Below are 18100 nucleotides of genomic sequence, written 5' to 3'. Positions count from 1 at the left end.
CTGTTGACGGAGGAAGGCTGCCACAGGGGAGAGGCATTTGGTAAATATCCGTGGGGCAGATTTGAGGCCGAATGGAAGGACACGAAATTGGTAGTGTTGTCCTGCTACCGCAAACCTGAGGTACTTCCTGTGCCCTTTGAGGATAGGAATATGGTAGTAGGCGTCCTGAAGGTCTAAGGATGTCATGTAGTCCCCTTCCTCCAGGAGACCCAGGATTTCCTGTAGAGTTACCATACGGAACGATTGTTTCTTTAGGAACACGTTGAGTGCCCTGAGGTCTAGGATTGGCCACCACTTTTTTCCTTTTTTGTGGATTAGGAAGAAGTGAGAGTAGAAACCTTTCCCCTTGTGGGCCTGTGGAACTCTCTCTATCGCCCCCTTTTTTAACATGGAAGCTATTTCCTGAAGAAGCAACCGTAGGTGCCTGTGGGATCGTTTGTAAGGTGGTGTCGTTGGGGGAATTGAGACAAATTCTAGGGAATGTCCAAATTGAATGAGTTGGAGTACCCACCGATCCGTTGTTATCTTTTGCCAATTTTTTAGGAAGTATGTGAGTTTTTCTCCAAGTTGTAAAGAATGCAATGGTGGATGGGCTGGCCATAGAAACGAGTCATTGGCGGTTGCCAGCAGGTCGTTTTTGTTTTTTTCCTCTGTAGTTCGACTTGCCGTAGGAAGCCTGGCGCCCCTGTTGGTTTTGCCGCTGTTGGAATTGCGGTTTGCTTTGGGAGTACGAATAGGAAGACCTATTCTGGTAGGAACCCCTATATGAAGGTTGTCCTCTTCCTCTGTTGCCACGAAAGGACTGGGTCCGGAATTGCAGAGTTCCAAGAGCCTTGGCAGTGTCCGTGTCCTTTTTAATAGTGGTGAGGGCCGCGTCAATTTGTTCACCAAAGAGGTGCTGGCCATCATAAGGCATATCGAGGATTCTTGTTTGCACTTCCTGGCGGAAGGAGGTGGCCTTGAGCCAACCCTGTCGTCTTAGTACGGCAGCACCTGCCAGCTGCCGGAAACCAGTCATGGCGACGTCAATCGCGCAGTCGATGAGTTCGGAAGCAGATGTTTGGCCTTCTAAGAGGAGCGAATGAGCCTCCTCTCTGAGATCTTCCGGCAGATTAGAAAGATAGGGTGCAATGTCTGCCCAGAATTGACGATTGCGGCCCAGGAGTGCAATTGAATTCGCCACTTTCACAGTCATGGCCGATGTAGTAGAGAAGCGTTTGCCAACCGCATCCAGTTTTCTGCCTTCCTTGTCAGGTGGCGTCGACAGAGGCGATGCTGGATTACGCGAGTTTTTCTGTGCCGCTTGAGTCACTACAGAATCTGCCTTGGGGTGACCTGTGAGGCATGCTGGCGCCGATGATGTTGCCTTGTATTTTTTATCTAGTCTGGGCACTACCACTTGTATAGAAGCTGGTGTTTGCATGAGCTGTTTGCCTTGTTTCCAGATAAAGTCAATGATTGGGATTGACCTTGTCGACTTCTTAGTGGGCTCCTTGAAATCGTAAAGGAAGCATTCAGTCTCCTGCGTTTCCATAGACATATGGAATCTTTTGGCAGCCCACTCTATGAGATTGTGGAATCCACCGATGTCTGCGGGTGGTGATTCCGAAGACTGTGGTTCTGGAGAGGCCGGAGAATGTGCCACATAGTCCTGGTCTGCATCCGGGTCTGACTCGTCGTCATGGACTTCACCCTCTTCCTGTTCTCTCTCCTCTTCGTCAGATGAGAGAATGTCTTGTATTGGCTCCTGTACTTTCACAAGCACCAGTGGAGGTGGTTTATGGCGAGACAAAGGAGCTGGCACCTGTGCAGCTGGAAGTGTAGGTGTAGTGGGTTTCTCCGGAAACCTTTCTTTATAATCCTTTATTAGGAATTGGAGATCCGAGACGATGGATGCTGGGAGACACACCATTGGTGTAACCTGTGTCTGGATTGGAGTGTGGACCGATTGCTCTACATGGTCCTCCTCCTCCGGCTCCTCGTCTGTGGTTTGACACTTAAGCACCAAGTCTGATGGACTAGTCTTCGCCGACGGCAATTTCTCCACCGTCGACGGTTTACCCTTCGTCGACGGTTTTCCTGTCGTCGACGGTATGCTCCTCGTCGACGAGATAGGCTTCGTCAACGGTGTGGTTTTCGTCGACGGCATCGTCGTTGATGTCTTCGACGACGATCTCGTCGTCGACGGTAATATCTTCGTCGTCGATGGAGTGACCGGGATGGTCGACGGCGTAGGTCTACTCGCCGACGAAGGTGTCGTCCTCGTCGTCGAGGAGGTAGCCGACGATGCAGTCGTCGAGACAGTTTTTTGCGCTGAATAAGCCATCGACGCGGTCGTCGTCGTCGGGACCAGCGGCTGCTTCCTGGTGACAGGAAGTTCCTTGCCAGACACCGAGGTCTTGCCCTCTGAGGACTTTTTGGAAGTCTTCGTAGGAGGGGTGTCTGAGGGGCTAGGGGAGGTAACCCTTGGCCTCTTCAAGGAAAAATGTAAAGTTCCAGAAACACTCACCTTCCGACACCAAGTCATCGATCTTGGTCTTGAGTCTGTTGAGCCAGAGTAGTAGGCGTCCTTCTCAGTCCTTGAGGGTCTTGTTCGAGAAGGTCCTACATATCTTGCAGTCCTTGGCTTGATGTTGAGGATAAAGACAATATAAACAAGTTTCATGTTTATCCTCTACATGAAGTCTTTTCTTGCTGCAGGAGGAACAGGCCCTAAAGAGACCTTTTTTCTGGCTATCAGACATAATTATAGAAGTTGAATAAAGTCGTTTTTGAAGAAAGAAGTAGATTCCTGAGGAGAACTCTGGTGGAGACTCCCTAGCACAACGTGCGGTAGAAAATCTGAGAGACTTGGGCTCCTGACAGGAAGGTTCTAGAAGGAGGTAGTAGCTGATTGGTTGGTTTTCTTTATTTTGGTCCTTTTTACAAAAGGACTCAGATAGGCCACCAAGGTGGGACCCTTGGGCCTGCTCTGTTTGGTCCTTCCTACAAAAGAACGTGGATAGGTCACTAAGGTGAGATCCTTAGGCCTATTCTTTTCTATGTATGTGTATAGGACATTACTTTTTTATATACCGGAGGCTCCCGTCTCGACGACGGGGAATGATTTAGGCATGTGAATCTATGAAAGACACCCAAATACTGGATAACGGCGTCAGCCCTATGCGCAAGGTGCATCATCAGAGCTGTGTGAATAATAACAGCTGTGAACCCCGTGCTGAGGTGCATCAGAGCTGTGTGAATTGTGAGAAGTTGGCCTGATATGCAGTGCTCACTATTCTAGTGATCACTATGTATCAGTCCAAACAACCCTTATTGATGATTGGTTGTAAGTCAACCTTATAGACCAGCTATCCTAGTAGCATGGATACGAGCAGTCTAAGGTTAAGACTCTAGAGGGCGTGTTAAGCCAGCTGTTTTACCATCACATTACCCCTTGAACACCAAGTGAAAGGACACCACACAAGTTGTTATGAAAATAAACAGATATTTATTTATAACAAGACTACCCTGAACTCTTTATGAGTCAGGGAGCTAAGCACACAACAAAACTCTTACGAAAATACTTTAAGTCGCACAGTTTACACAAATGCCCTAGGGGCATGAAAAACCATATACTCAGTAAGTGGAATGCGAACTTGCTAGCAGGTAAGTAATACTTTTCTAGACTCAGGAATCGCTAGGCCTACAATTCTAAACACTGGGGATAGATGCAGGAGGCCTGTGGACGTCGTGTGCAGAGTGGGAACTCTCACGCGTAAGGCGGGAAAAAGTCTATGGAGGCTAGCAGTTGCAAAGTTACTGTTCTCGGGCGAACCCGACTAGGTGGGTCGAAAACGGGAGTGGATCCGAACACTTAGGGTGTTGGACTATGCTGGAGCACCGGAGTACTCAGTTCACCTAGCCCAGGGGCTGCGGCTGCATAGGGCTGAAGTTGCGTCGGAAACCCACGTTGAAGAGCCAGGAGCCTGAAGAAAGAAGTTGCTGGCAGGCGGCCAGTGAAGAAAGTTCGTGGAGATCCAAGCCTGGATCAGGGAAGAAGAAACCTGTAAGCAGAGGGGACCAAGTTCTGAATCACTAGCCAGTGATTTAGGTGGGCACCAGGATGGCACCGGACGAAGTCACCTCAGCCAGGTGAGTGGGCGCTGCTGGGCTCTGCAGTCTCTCGGACCAGGAGGCGTTGTCGGCGACCAGGATGGAGGTGCGAGCTGTCCCACGAAGGTACTTGCTGTAGACGTCGCTGGACCCAGGATTGGGGCAACAAGTCTTGGCAAATGCAAGGCCCACGCGGTGGACCTAAAATGGCATCTTGAGTGGACCAGGAGGGTCCAGGGTGCTCCTCTGGTGGAGGGGAGCACGGGCTAGTCTGGAGCAACCAGACCAGCAGTGTTAGTTGTCGTGGAGCGTCGTGAGGGGGTCACTAGCCAACGGGCAAGTGACCTGGACAACGCGGTGAGCAGCAAAAAGCAGAAGGGCCCCACGCCGATCTCGTGGATGCAGGGGGGCTGAACTTCGGTGCTGGAGCTGCTCAGGGTCGGGGCTTCTCTTACCCCAAAGCACTCAGTCGAGGGTCACTCGGGAGTCGTGCTGGGCAAGCGTCGTGCAGTCTTGAAGATGGCCGGTCCCTCGAGGTCTCGTCACACCCACGAATCTCAGCGTGACTGATGATGTAGGTAGAGGTCAGAGGTGCCAGGGAAGCCGGTTCTCGTCGAGCTGGGCAGTCTTGATCCGGAGGAGAGACTGGCAACAAACCGCGATGCTTGGTTGGTGCCTGCTGCTGCAGGGTGACTACTCCTTAGTCACAAGGGAGAATCTTGGGAAGAAGTCTTGAGTTCCTTTCGTGGAAAGTAGTTTCAGGATTCAAAGATGATCTAATTTGGAAGGGGGCCTGCTCCTACCTTTATCCTGAAAAAGGGGGCTGGCACGCGACTAAGTCCTGCCCTATGGGTGGGACTAGGAGGGGGGTGGTTACACCCCTCTCCTTTGGCGGGCTTTCCCCAGCTCAGGGTCTGGTGTGCCCCTGGAACTGGTTCAAGCCGGCCTATGCACAGTGAGCACCGGGGTGCCACTTGCAGTCACCTTCCTCTAAAGCCCTGCCTACCTAGAATACACAAAACCCTGTCTGGGACGGTGCTGGCACCGCCCCTGGCAGGAAACCCTTTGTCCTTGCCTCCTGCTCTGGGAGGACTCCCAGCAGCAGGAGGGCAGACTTGTGTCTCGGTGGCAGCATCCATTTTGTGGAGCTAAGGCTCTGTCTGACTTTAACCGCGGTTATAGGTTACATACATGTCGTGTCCCTCTAGAAGGGTGGAATGCTAACCCCGTCGCCAGAATTGGCGAGGGGTTAGTATTCCAATTCGTATGACACCTTCCTCGACATGTTTTGATAAAGCGATACCAGAGTTGGCATATAACCGCGAGGATTATAATGCACTTAAGAGTATATGGTATGCGATATCATGGAAACGGCTAAGGGATAGATCCCGAAAGCCGCAGACAGGCTCAGCTCATGCCAGAGCACCATCTCACAAGATTCCACGCACTCTGCCTTCAGGATTGTCGAGGCCTGCCATAGGAGTGACTGATAGGAGATCTGTGTGTCCATTTAGGTTAGATATAGGTATACTATATCTAAAGCAAAGGGTGATTACACCACCTTGCCCCAGCTGTCGTGCAGCCAGTTGTGTCAGATTTGGATGGCCAGCCAGGGGTGGCATAATACATGCTGCAGCCCCTGGTAGGCCCTGGGTACACCTATGCCCTGGGTACCTAAGGTACACTGAACAGGGACTGATAAGGTGACTCAGTATCCAATTAGGTATGTACCTAAGGTACATGGAATCCATTTTACAGAGAGAGCAGTAGGCCTGGGGTCCTGAATAGCAGGGCCCCAGGTCAACTAAGTCAGAAAACCAGCAAAACACCAGGCAAAAAAAGTTGGGGGCAACCATAGTCAGGGATCTACCTTCCTACATGAATAATAACTGCGTCAGCCCTGTGCCTGAGATGCATCATAAGAGCTGTGTGAATAACAGCTGTGAGCCCTATAAGAGCTGTGTGAATAACAGCTGTGAGCCCGTGCCTGAGGTGCATCATCAGAGCTGTGTGAATAATAACTGCGTCAGCCCCATGCGTGAGGTGCATCATCAGAGCAGTGTGAATAATAACAGCTGTGAGCAACAGCATACTCTTGCACACACTCACTGCTCACCAATTCAAAGTTTGCTAAAAATGCTATGCAACGCATTGTCATACACAATGCCAATAACTCAAACTTTAATGCTGCGAGACCTATTGCATTGTAAATGCTTGTTTTCTTGTCTGATGATGAAAAAAAGGGGGAAACAGCTTCCTGAAGAGAATACAGTTGAAATCCAAAAGTTGAAGAGAAATCTGAGTAGAGCTCAGTGGAGACTCCCTTAGCACAACCTGCGGTAGACAATCTAAGGCGCTGAGGCTCTCTCATAAAGGTTCTATGGGGTGAGGCTAATCGGATTGGTTGTTGCAAAATTTTGGTCTCCTTTACAAACAGAGGAAGATATGCTACAAAATGAGATGAGGCCTAGGCCTTTCTTTCTCTTTTCTACATACTGCTAAGGTATTTTCTATTTACCGAGGCTCCCAGGCTGACGACGGGGAATGATACAAAGCATGGGAATCTATGAAAGTTCCAATACTGGGGCAACCTAGACTTCCTTACTCAATGATGGTGCACTAAACTAAGTCCTTGCACTCATGGTTAGGAATCCAAACTCTGAAGACGTGGCCCTAGGCGCCAGGATACACTAAGATCCAATGCTGCAGAATATAGGCGGACCAAATGAAAATACAATTTTACTTATGCTGCACTATAACATTGCTTATATACACATGAATAAGCCTTGGTTAGTTAGTGATTGATTCCATTGTAAGTGCATGCAGAACTTATTCCTTTGTCCTCAAGGTGAAAGTAAACAAAATGACTGGAACCTCCGCTATAAAATTCTTCTACCTTGGGGTTTGTACAAAAGGCACCATAAATGGTACCCAACTTTATTACGAACCACACAATTACAACAACCTGATGCAACATTTCAGAAACTGAAATGTGAACTTACCCTGCCTCAGTTCTTGATTTTTGAAATGCTCTTCCAGCTTGGCTTTCAAGATACCTCCAAGTTCTTCGAAGTGTTCGTTGTTAAGGCACCCAGGTCCCATTACTTCAATGCACTAATATACAAAGGTTAAAAAGACATCAGCTACCTTTGTGGGGCAGTAAAAGTATTCAATTTCTAAATTTACTAGCTTATATGCAGCTTAATACTATTCTGCAAAGGTCTTTAAAGACGAATGGAATTGTGTCATTTCTGACATCTATTTGCACTTTCGTGCAAATCTGAATTGAAATGATTGAATTCAATGAAGACATTGTGCTAGACATGCTATAAGACAGTCAACAGTGGTCAATATCGAAGATACTGCAGGTGACCCCACAATGTGAAAAAGTGAATACTTGCAACAATAGCTATCCACCAACACAACCATTATAAATTCACATGATTGATTAGTCTGTCAGGGATCAAATGCTCAGCAGAACAGTTACATTTATAGGATAGTAGGCACAATTGAGCTCCATTCACCAGTGACCACCACAGGCCCAATCCTCTTGGCACCAGTGAAAGTTAAAAGAAAGTTAGCAGTTGCAGGTAAATAAAACTACTTTTGGTGTCGTCCTTTGAAGGGTAGAATCAAAATTCGATTATGCACTCAAGGTGCACCACCAGCTGCACTAGGCGGCGGGGTGCAGAGGCGCCAATGCTGGTCAATGGGGACTATGGGCACATTGGTGGGAGGTTGCTCACTGGCAGGTTAAGTGGCCTTGGAGGACAATCTTCAAGAGTTAAGAGGAGTACAAAGGGGGACCCAAGAAACATCAAAACCATTTCACCAACGGCACAGAGGCAGCCGGGTGCAGGGTGCGCACAGTGTCGGATGGCCAATGTTAGCCTATGGAGATCATTGGTTCTGGTTTCAGGCTCAGACCAGGATGTCTCTTCGATGGAACAAACATTCAGAGGAGGAAGATGAGATGGCAGCTGATGTTGGGGGGTGGAGGGGGGGGGGGGGGGGGGGGGGGACGACGACGACAATTGGGTCTGGTCATCAGGGCATAGGATGCTGGGGTGTCTTTAGAAGTCTGGTTTCTCCTTACCAGTCAAGGGGTTCTCGAGGCCACCGGGGAACCTCTTCTGCACCGGTGGGTCTCCTGGACTCCGACTGTGGGCGTCGGGTGGTGCAGAGGTAGGTCTGGAAGGTGAGACTTTGCGGTTCCGCAGAAACTTGGAGTTATTTTTGGAGACAGAGCCGCTGTCTTCCATCTGGAGTTTTTTCCCCCAAAGTGGATCAGTCCTCTCAGGGTTTTTGGAGGTCGATGGTCTTCAGGCTCGAAGTCGTCATGCTGCAGGGGTTTCGCAAAGATGCAGGCAGACCGGTAGGGCTGGGCCAAAGCAGGGGTCACCTGGATCTTCGTTTGCTGCGTCTTCTTCGCCAGTGTTCTTAGGTCGTAGTGGACTGCTGAGCTGGGTTCAGGGGAGCCCCCCAAATATTGTATTTAGGGGCATTGCTGGGGTAGCAAGGTAGTACCCAATGAGCTGCTGACCTCCGGGTGACTACACCCTTAGTTTGCTCACCCGACGTGGAGAAGGGGGCATACTCACTATCCCTGACTGGAGGGTGCCTGCCATCTGCAAGATGATGGGGACTGATGAGTGGGCCTCAGCTCACCCAACTGAGGGGTAGGGTTGGAAGAGGTGGGCACACCTTCTGGGCTGTCCTGAGTTTCCCGCCTGTCTTTCTGTTGAAGGGAGGGGTACGAGCAGGAGAGGCTTGGGGTCGCTTGGCAAAGGTGGCAATGCCTTTGAAGCTTCCCCTGCCACAGAATGCTCTTCCTGACCGGAGGGGTGTGAACACCTCTACCTAGGAAAGGCTTGGTTTCTGGGCACAGGGAGCGAAGGCTCCCACCCCAGGGGTCCAGAAACCAGTTTTGTGGTAGCAGGCTAGTGTTCACCAGTAAGGAACCCACCAGTGGTTGGTGTGGTTCAGAGGTCCCCTCTAGAAGGGACCTTTGAATGCAGGGGGTAATAAATTTGACACTGGAATCAATGCAGGTTTATTATTCTGAGGATTCAGTAAAGCCATCATGGTGCTAGGAAACTCTTAATGACCAGTTTCTAGACCACATGCTCAATATGGCTTTACTGGGCACTTAATACCCAAGAATGGCCTCAGATGATATAGGAGCCTGTCTGCTCACGCCGATAGGTCCTCACATGAGCTATAGTGCACCCTGATTAAAGGGCAACTTACCTTCGACCTTATGCAGTGCTGCACAGGCATGAGAGCCATTTCGACTCCACTTTTAGCCACCCCAAAACACATAGGCTGCAATGGCAGTGGTGCAGGTTTGTGGTGAGGGTCTCCAAGTGAGGCATAATGCATGTTGTAGCCCTCAGAGGGCATTCTCTGGCTACCATACCCTTGGTACCACAGGTACCGCTTACAAGTGACTTACAGGTAGGTCAGAGTTGTGTCAATTGTGAAACAATGGTACAGGTTAGGAAATAACACAGGCCCTAGGAACCTGATTGGCAGGGACCCATGATTTGTTCCATGTGCCTCACTGCTTGTACACCGGCCAAAAGAAATATTGCAAAAGAACAACAAATGTTTAATAGTGAAGTTACTGAAATGATGAACATTAATATACAGGATGCAGATCTAGATTACCCCAGATAGACTAATGTCTTCAGCAAATGCTGAAGGGTCGTCTGTGGTAATTTAGCAATGATTAGGTTAAGCATTAGCAGAAGACATCTTGTATTTAGAGACTATCTTGTCAGTTTTACGGAATCCATTTTGTATTTGTCGGCCATTTTGTTTGCCATGTGCTCTGTCCTACCTTCCGGTTAACTGCTCTTGAAATCTGCCTAGAGACAAGATATATTTATCCTCTTCTGCTTTGCACATGCTCAGTTGAGCATGCAGCTGTCTCCAACTTGTAACTGTCAAGATGTGTCCACCAGAATTAGCTGTCAGCCCTTCCCACTTGTTGCTGGCACACTCTCTGTATGACCTTATATGTATTTGAAACCAACACTCTGTGCCTTGTACCGCCTTCATTTCAGCCCCTGTGTAGGTATAAAAGGACCAAGCTCCTTCCAGACAGTGTGCTACCTCATACTCTACCGAAGGGTGTTGTGTGAATGTAGTTCCACCTCATGAGGTTTAATAAACTCTGTCTTTTCTATTCCAGTTTCTGTGCCAACTTCTTATTATTGGTCTAAGGACTAAGCAGAGAAGGGTAAATCCCTTGCACTAGTAGGCCTGGCTGAGGCTTGCTACCACAGTAAGGGGTTGCCTTAGGGAGGTGCAATTCGTGCTGCTGCCCTTAGGGACCCTCTTTAATACCTCAGACCCTAGGGACCAGGGTACCACTTACTGGAGGCTTACAGAGGGTGCTAAAGGTTTTGCCAATTGAGGGGGGGCGCAATAATTGTACATTTTTAGAAAAAGAACACTGGTACTGAGGACCAGGTTAGCAGGAACCCATTCCACTTCAGACATTGCATCAAATGCCAGGTAAAAAGTGGGGTGGAGGGTACTGCAACAAGAACCCAGCTTCCTACAGATGTTTTCTTTGATGCTGCAGACTTGGAAGTTTCATATTAGATGCCATTGGTTTGGGAATTAAATTAACTCCGCAAGTCATGTGAAGAGAGACCTGAAGCTACTGCTGGTCTCCGTTTCATAGTCTGAAGTCTGTGTTTTGCTTTCTAGTCACTTCTGGATTCATTTGATTTTTTTACTATTCGGCATTGTTGAATTAAGCATAAGGCTTTTACCTAGCTTTTTCAAATATTGAAATGCACAGACACATACAAGGTGTGATTTTCCTGTTTCTGTCTCTCTCCTAGGATTCATTTATGTACATATTTCTGCATGCTTTAGTTAAGTATTTCAGTGGCTGCCAAGTACTGCTTTTATAATGCATCTACAGCTCATAAGGGTTATCAGCAATGTATAACGGGGCTAGGCAAGAGTCCCAAATCACAAGGCATGACTTACTTTTTCGTAATGCTGAAAATAGCATTTAAGCCTGATGCCAAAGCATACCAGAGGATGGAACACCTACAGATTTTCCTAGGAAATTTGAGTCTACTACATGCGGCAGGGATTCCAGATGAAGCTCAAACACTGGTGCGACCAGTTACATATGCTTTCACAGAACACCATAAGAACCAGATTACAACTTCAATTCAAGGCAAAGGACAGTAGTAGACAGGAAAATATCTGGTAGTGTTTCAGAGGTGTGTGTTTAAGGCAGTCTAGGAAACTCATATGGGCACTATGGTGCTGAAGTAAGCGTAGCTAGTGGCTAGGAAGAGAGGTATTTCAATACAGACCGATTCTATCAATTTGATTACATGAACACCATCTAATATGTTGCAACTCAGTCTACTCATGTTTCGTATTACTATTTTTTTAATCATGGTTTGTTGTTACATTTATTCAAAATCTGCTCTACAGTAGGGCATTGTCAACTTTTTAACTTAGAATGCATTTCTTGTGTGTGTTCATCCATGGAGGAAGGGGGTTTCAGGACTTCCAAAAACATATAAGCCTGTAATCGTACAATACTAAGTTACCAAGTATGCACCACCCCAGTAGGGGGTGAGAGGTACGTGGGTTACAGTCCACCTTACTCCCTGGCTCAACATTGTCTAAAGCTACACAGGTTTGGTGAGAGGGGGTCTAAAACTAAGCCATTGTTGCGAGGAATCTGCAAAAATGTACTGACAGTACTAAACGTTCATAGCATGATCTGACTGAGAACTCAAAGAAATTGTGAACATTAAGTCAGTGTGGCATGTTTTTTCTTGTGGCCTTCTTTTACAGCACTGGTATACAGGAGGTAATCTGTTGTACTTTCTAGTCTGCAGTTGTTGGTCCATGGGCGTGTTATATCAAAAACCAGAAGGATGAAGCTTTCCACTGCGATAGATACCAGAAAACCCAACTGAATTCAGAACAATGAATGAAAAATTACCAAAGTATTGCACTGTGAAAGCAACTCACCTTCGCAAAAGAGTGCATCACTTCTGAGAGAACGTCTGAATCTGGCTCTGTTCCAATAGCCTTGATAAGAGCATCACACATGAAATGCCACATTTGTGTCAAGTATTCCGGACCACGCACTCTTGCACATTCAAGGAGCAAGGGCATTGATTCTGCAGCAGCAACACGGACACTTTTGTTTAGTTAAGGAAATAGTGAAATGGTCTCAACTTCACATGCTTAAACAATATGCAAAGAAAATTCATTAATTACTGGCAAATTACAAAGGCCATTAGAAACAGCACTAGTCCTCAGTAAGTGCACTGTAGCGTACACAAACTATTACTACCCTGTAACTAAGCTGTAGTAAAAAGTAAAAATGTGCGTAATCAGTACAACTTAGATGGTAGCCTGTGTCATGCTAGATTAAATCAGCATAACATGGGCACAGGATTCACTTTTGTAATAAAGAATCAAAAGAACAATTCCTTCTTAATGTTGCATGACTTTAGTGAACCATGAAGTTCAAGAAAGCAGAGTGGCAAATGCTGTAGGAAAACAAATTGTAAACATGAACAAGGATATCATCATGAAAGTAAAATTTAAGGAGCGGCACCATAAGCTTCACAACTTGCTCTGTATACTCCACAAAACCTTCTTTCAGTTCCTTGGCGTAACAAACCTGCAAACAAAAGGATTTCGTTTTAACCTTTGCCCTTCAATTTTAAAGCGCAACAAGAGACATACACTTTATACAAAGCAGCAAGGAGAAAAGCATTCGAGGTACACTCAAGTGACGATATACACAAACAGACTAATTTTGCACATTAAAGTGTGGTATTATGAACAATAAATCTCAACCAACTTCAGAGCTGTGACTAACTACATTTCAATTCAAATATGTCTTTTTATACTTCTAAAGATGCAAAACTAGCCATCCCCATGTGGGGCAATCTACCAATACAAATCAACACGTACGAGGTCAACAGATTACCTTTACTCGTTTAACACAGCAATTCTGTCATTTTACCAGTTTTCCTACGTTCCACAATGCCATGAAATGAAGTATAAAATAAAGAGCATAGGTGACCTGAAGTTGTACTGACAATTTAGGGGAATTGTTAAAACATAACAAATCCAACATACATTACTAAGTCAGTGTGCAGTCATATACAATTCCATGCTATTGTGTTCCTTATTATCAATTGCCTAATAGGAAGGAAAAGCTTCAAATTCTGGTGTTACTTAATCGGACATTAACTTTCTGGAGCAGTAACCTTCACCAAGTTTATAGTTATAGGCTCTCACTGTTTCATTTCTTTATACTTGGTCCGCAATGGAAAACTAAGGCATTCATTGTAAAAGTTGCACATTACAACCATAAGGAAAACAAATCTAGCTGTAATATTTGAATGTAACACTATAACCCCTCTTTAAGCTTCCTTTACTCAGAATTCTAGATTAAGTTGCCAAGTCACAGTTGAATACCTACCAACATTTGGCAAGCAGTTGCTTTTTCTTCAAGGCCTGCAGTTTTTATGCCAAAGCTCTGCTGATCACCAAGGTTTACAAATTCCCAGCCATCATCATCACTCATGCTCTCCATGTCTTGTGCTGTTGAGAGGCATTAGAAGGGTAAAAAGACATTCATAAAAAGTAAGGGACTATCATCAGCCAACGATGTTTTTTTTAAATGGTTACTGGCACCTACTGTCGAGCAGTGCAACTTCAGGCTTAATGGAGGCAGTCTTCATCAAGGGTCCCATGACAACAGGGAGGTATTGCTGAAACTCTTTCCCTAGGATCTTGCACATTCTCGCCCACGCAGAAATCATGTAGGATATCTAAGGTTAGAAACCATGTACAAGTGACTATCCACAATCATCTGCACTTATCTAAGCAACTACAAAAAGCAGATAGCACGAAGACTATGAAGTTGTTAGATCACTATATAAGAACAAGCTACTTACAGTCTTAAGATTCTTTCTGGTAGATGCTGTAATGGCAGAGCACTTACTTTGTAAATATCCTCATGTGCCAGACTGGATCTAGAAATCTTTACTAGCATTGCCCCCACACAGAGGTATGTGGCGCCATGCGGCTCTGTGCTGTGTTCATCTCGCCCCAGAAGGGACATTGGAGATACATATGCATGCAACCCCTGCTCGCTGGTGTCAGTTTCTTTGAATTCTGTCCAAGCTGTCAGACACTGCACCATCTTTAAGAAGAATCCAAACTGATCCGTTAATAAGCCCAAAGAGTCCATTCCACTGAACGAGGAGGGAAGGTGATAAAGAATTTACAGGCTTAAGAATCCACTAAAGAGTTACCGACAGTAAGTAACTTGTTGTTCTGATAAATGCTTCTAATCACAGACTCTTCACCTTCGGGAATACATACCAAAGCAGTACATCTGATGATAGTGGGTCTGTGTGATGCCTCAAACCTGAAAATCTTGCAGCCCGAAAGGGCAACCAAACACTGTTAGGCAGGCAGAGTTCTGTTGCCATAGTTTGGTTAGGAGAAGGAATGCCAATGTATGGTGATGTGTATAGGTCACTGGAATCTTGCAGATCCAGAAAAAGGGCGTCAAAGGGTACACTTACCCTCATCAATATCGTTATCGGCAGGAGATTGGGAAGTTTCTGCGCATCTCATGTGTGACACCAAGTGTGGCTGGACGTTGCGAAAGACCTTTTTGTTCACCTTCATGCAAAGTCTACAAAATAACGAGTTGTGCCTGGAGCTGAGGCACCAAAGAGATATTGTGGGTGTCCATCACATGACAGCTGTAGGCTTTACATAGTAAACCCTGTGGTTTTAGGAGGGGAAATGTCCCTTGTGCACTGGAGGAGATTTGAGAACCCGAAAACGGTCAGACAGGATTTGATGGAGCTCTGAATCCTTGTAGGAAGGCATGGAAACAAATGAACTGACGACATGCAGAAGAGGCACATATATAAGCGCCCCAATGTCCCATTCAGAACAGGACTGATCCGATGCGGAGCTGCACAAAGCCACCTGCTGACTCCAGAGGGAACTGCAATCAAATTTCTCCAGATCCACTCTGGCGCCTGGATGAATTCAAAAGGGGAGACATCAGCCGTAAGTAGTAACAGATATAGGGTTACTACTGGCTTTCTCCCTCATGTCAGATGTCTAAAATACAAAAACGTGGTGTTTTAACAAGGAAGAAAGAAATCCAATGTCAAGTTTCAACCTTCCCAAAAGGTCTTTAGCCACTAGCGGTGGCACAAAGGCTGGCTGTAACTTCACTCTACACGGTCTACCAACTGGCCATGTCAAGCAGTCCTGGAAAAACCATTGTCCACACACGATATCAATACAATCACTGAGGTGTCATTTTCTTGCCAATAAGATGATTTTTGCAGATGATACCTCGAAGATCCAATGCATTAGCTGGTATCCCTTAAAGATCAAATCTGCCATGGACACCATAAAATATCCTGTGTCATTGTTAGTGTGCACCTCCAGGCGATTCCTACAGCTCTGCATGGCTCCAAAACATAACATCTGATCAACCACAAAGTGACAAAACTCCAATCTACTAGAGTAGTCAATTCTCAATCTGTAGATGATGTTCCCCAATGTACCCCAATCTAGGCCTAGTAGCTACACAACCTTTTACCTACATTTATCCTACCTTGCTATGCATAACGGTTCTAGCACTGACCTTTTACCTAGTTATGTGCTGAATAAATGTCGATTCGTTTCTTGGAAACCAGCCTTATTAATTATGCATGAGGATTCTTAGAAAAGTCCATGCACGCAACATATTAACAGCATGAACATATTCTATGTAAAAAGTCATGGTCATCTTCCTCCTAGGGCAAAAGAACTACTTTGCATAGTCGCAGTTATTGTTCTAGGTTAATTTTCATAATCATACCTACAACACATGGATTATATAAGGATTATGTAAGGAACCCAGAGGCGATCTTTAGACACAACACTAGTTAGAGGAGAAGCTTCAAGCTGACACTAGATGCTGAGTTACTGGCCTTCAGAAGCTCCAGCTCGTAGTGGTCCGACAACCCCTGCGGGGTGTCCAACTCGAGGTCAAGACGGGGTCCTTTGTTCTCTCCCATCAGGTAATAGGGTAGGCTCGTCCCTATGGGATTCTTGGCTTTATACCCACATACATGTGCTAGGTACAATTACGTACTCTGTTGGTGCTTGCAATCTTACACATCTGTTTCTAATGGTTGTCGCAGTACATGGTTCAATAAATGTATATTGAAAACGTCTCCATCGTTTATTCTGTGTATCTCTCCGAGACGAAGTGAGCACGAGTGACTGAGTGAAAAGTACTGTACTATTTCCACGATCCCTGAAGGATCAAGAGTTGTCATGTTCGATATTAGCCAGAATCTATTTGCTCCTTGGTATAGTTAGGGGGCTAGCTGGTCTGAAGGCAGACATATCCTTAGCGGGTGTCTGGAATCAGTCTGGACACCAACCCCTTAGTTTGTTGTCGGAACGTGCAGATCCTATTAGGAACTACACAACAATGTTGGGTGTATCTCGATGTCATAAAGGCAGAGTGAGTCAGCACTGCCACCAAACAAACCTTATGGTTTTCCTCCAAAAGAGGATTCCTGACCAAGTTATTCCTCACACATACACACAACTCTTTAACTCTATTTGGCATTCTAAACACATCTGCCATCTCAATGGTTGGTACACTTAATTAATGGCCATCCTTGTTTTGTCCTCAGGCCTTCTACAAAGTCAATGTAGAGATGCTGGTTTGTGTTAAGAGGAGTGTTCGAGAGACTTTCCAGACCTGCAAACATAGCAATAAACACCAGAGCAACTAAAACATTAAGGTGCTACTCAGTGGACGATTAAATCTAACAGGAGGATTTAAAAATAGTAGTGTCCTAAAAGTCCTGCAATGTGGCTCAACATGCAAGATTTGAAGCCATCACAATGCTGAGATAATAGGTTATCTTGCTTCCAATTTCACTTGAGGCTCAGATGAAATGGCCCATTTTTTCTTGGGTTTCTGTAACAATCAAGAGCCCTCGGAACTACAATTCCTTAATTTTTTTATGGTTGTTTAGATTGTATCCCCACATAGCATAGCCCAATGTCTGTCCTGTTTCATCAAATTTGTAGCAACAATTATCCAAAGCTACAGCCAGTCGCTTGGAATCAGCGATGTGACCATCAATGTGCTGTCTAAAGTCCACTAAAAAACTGTCCAACAAATGCTTGGATAACAAAAGGCTTTAGAAAAAAATATCACTTTGGTCCATTCAACCAGATGGTTTGTTATCGCTTAATTTTTAAGTTCCCTGTTCCACGGTACTGCGCTGAACTGAGAATTATGTTGCTCATGTTCTGCCCTAGTTTTATGCAGGGAAGATAATATCATGCTCCTCACGACTCAACATTTGCTTGGTCTGTATCAAATTAAATGTAGACTGCCAGTGCAGCGCATCTATTAATACATAGTGCACATACCAGTCATCCCTTTACTGGTTTGGAGGTAGCAAAAATTATCTGTATCAGGAACTACAAAGTTGGGGGGGGGGCACTTGGTTTACCTACTTTCAACACCTTTGCTTTCAGTGCTCTAGGAACTTTTATTCAATACCAAGTTCCTCTCTGTTTGATAAAGGGCAACAGGAGTAGAAATCTTCATGTGCCCAGGGGGCGGGCTCATAGTAAGTTTCAAGTATTGTTGTCAGACTACCTTAATCACTGAACACTGGCAGGCACTGGATCATCAGTAATGCCTGATCGCAAAACAGCACAGGCAAAATCTCACTGCTTTAACGTTGAGCCTGTCATATAGACTGCATACACTAAGCTCCGGACTGGTTACTATGGTGTGAGCCACAGTGTGAAAGCATATTTGAAGGTGCTAGACTGTCATTAGGCTTAACTCGTGTGCAAGGTAACAAAACTTGATCAATGAAGTGCAGAAATTGTTCGCTTGTGCACTGCTAATGTTCCAAGCTGTGCGGAATTTGCCTCT

General features: G+C 45.8%; 1 protein-coding gene across 1 annotated transcript in view; it reads right to left on the bottom strand.

Moving 5' to 3' along the window:
- Positions 1-18100, bottom strand: part of IPO5 (importin 5) — a 446703-nt gene that overhangs the window by 210007 nt on the left and 218596 nt on the right. The window contains exons 16-20 of the mRNA XM_078657510.1: positions 13805-13937; positions 13586-13707; positions 12679-12775; positions 12115-12287; positions 7098-7209 (exon numbers count right to left, since the gene is read on the bottom strand). Coding sequence (XP_078513636.1) covers positions 7098-7209; positions 12115-12287; positions 12679-12775; positions 13586-13707; positions 13805-13937 — 637 coding nt within the window. The remainder of the gene's footprint in view (positions 1-7097; positions 7210-12114; positions 12288-12678; positions 12776-13585; positions 13708-13804; positions 13938-18100) is intronic.

The sequence above is a fragment of the Lissotriton helveticus genome, chromosome 8 (genome assembly GCF_964261635.1).
Source record: "Lissotriton helveticus chromosome 8, aLisHel1.1, whole genome shotgun sequence".
NCBI classification, from domain to species: Eukaryota; Metazoa; Chordata; class Amphibia; order Caudata; family Salamandridae; genus Lissotriton; species Lissotriton helveticus.
Note: the sequence above shows the minus strand (reverse complement) of the source record. Positions and strands in the feature narration are given on the sequence as shown.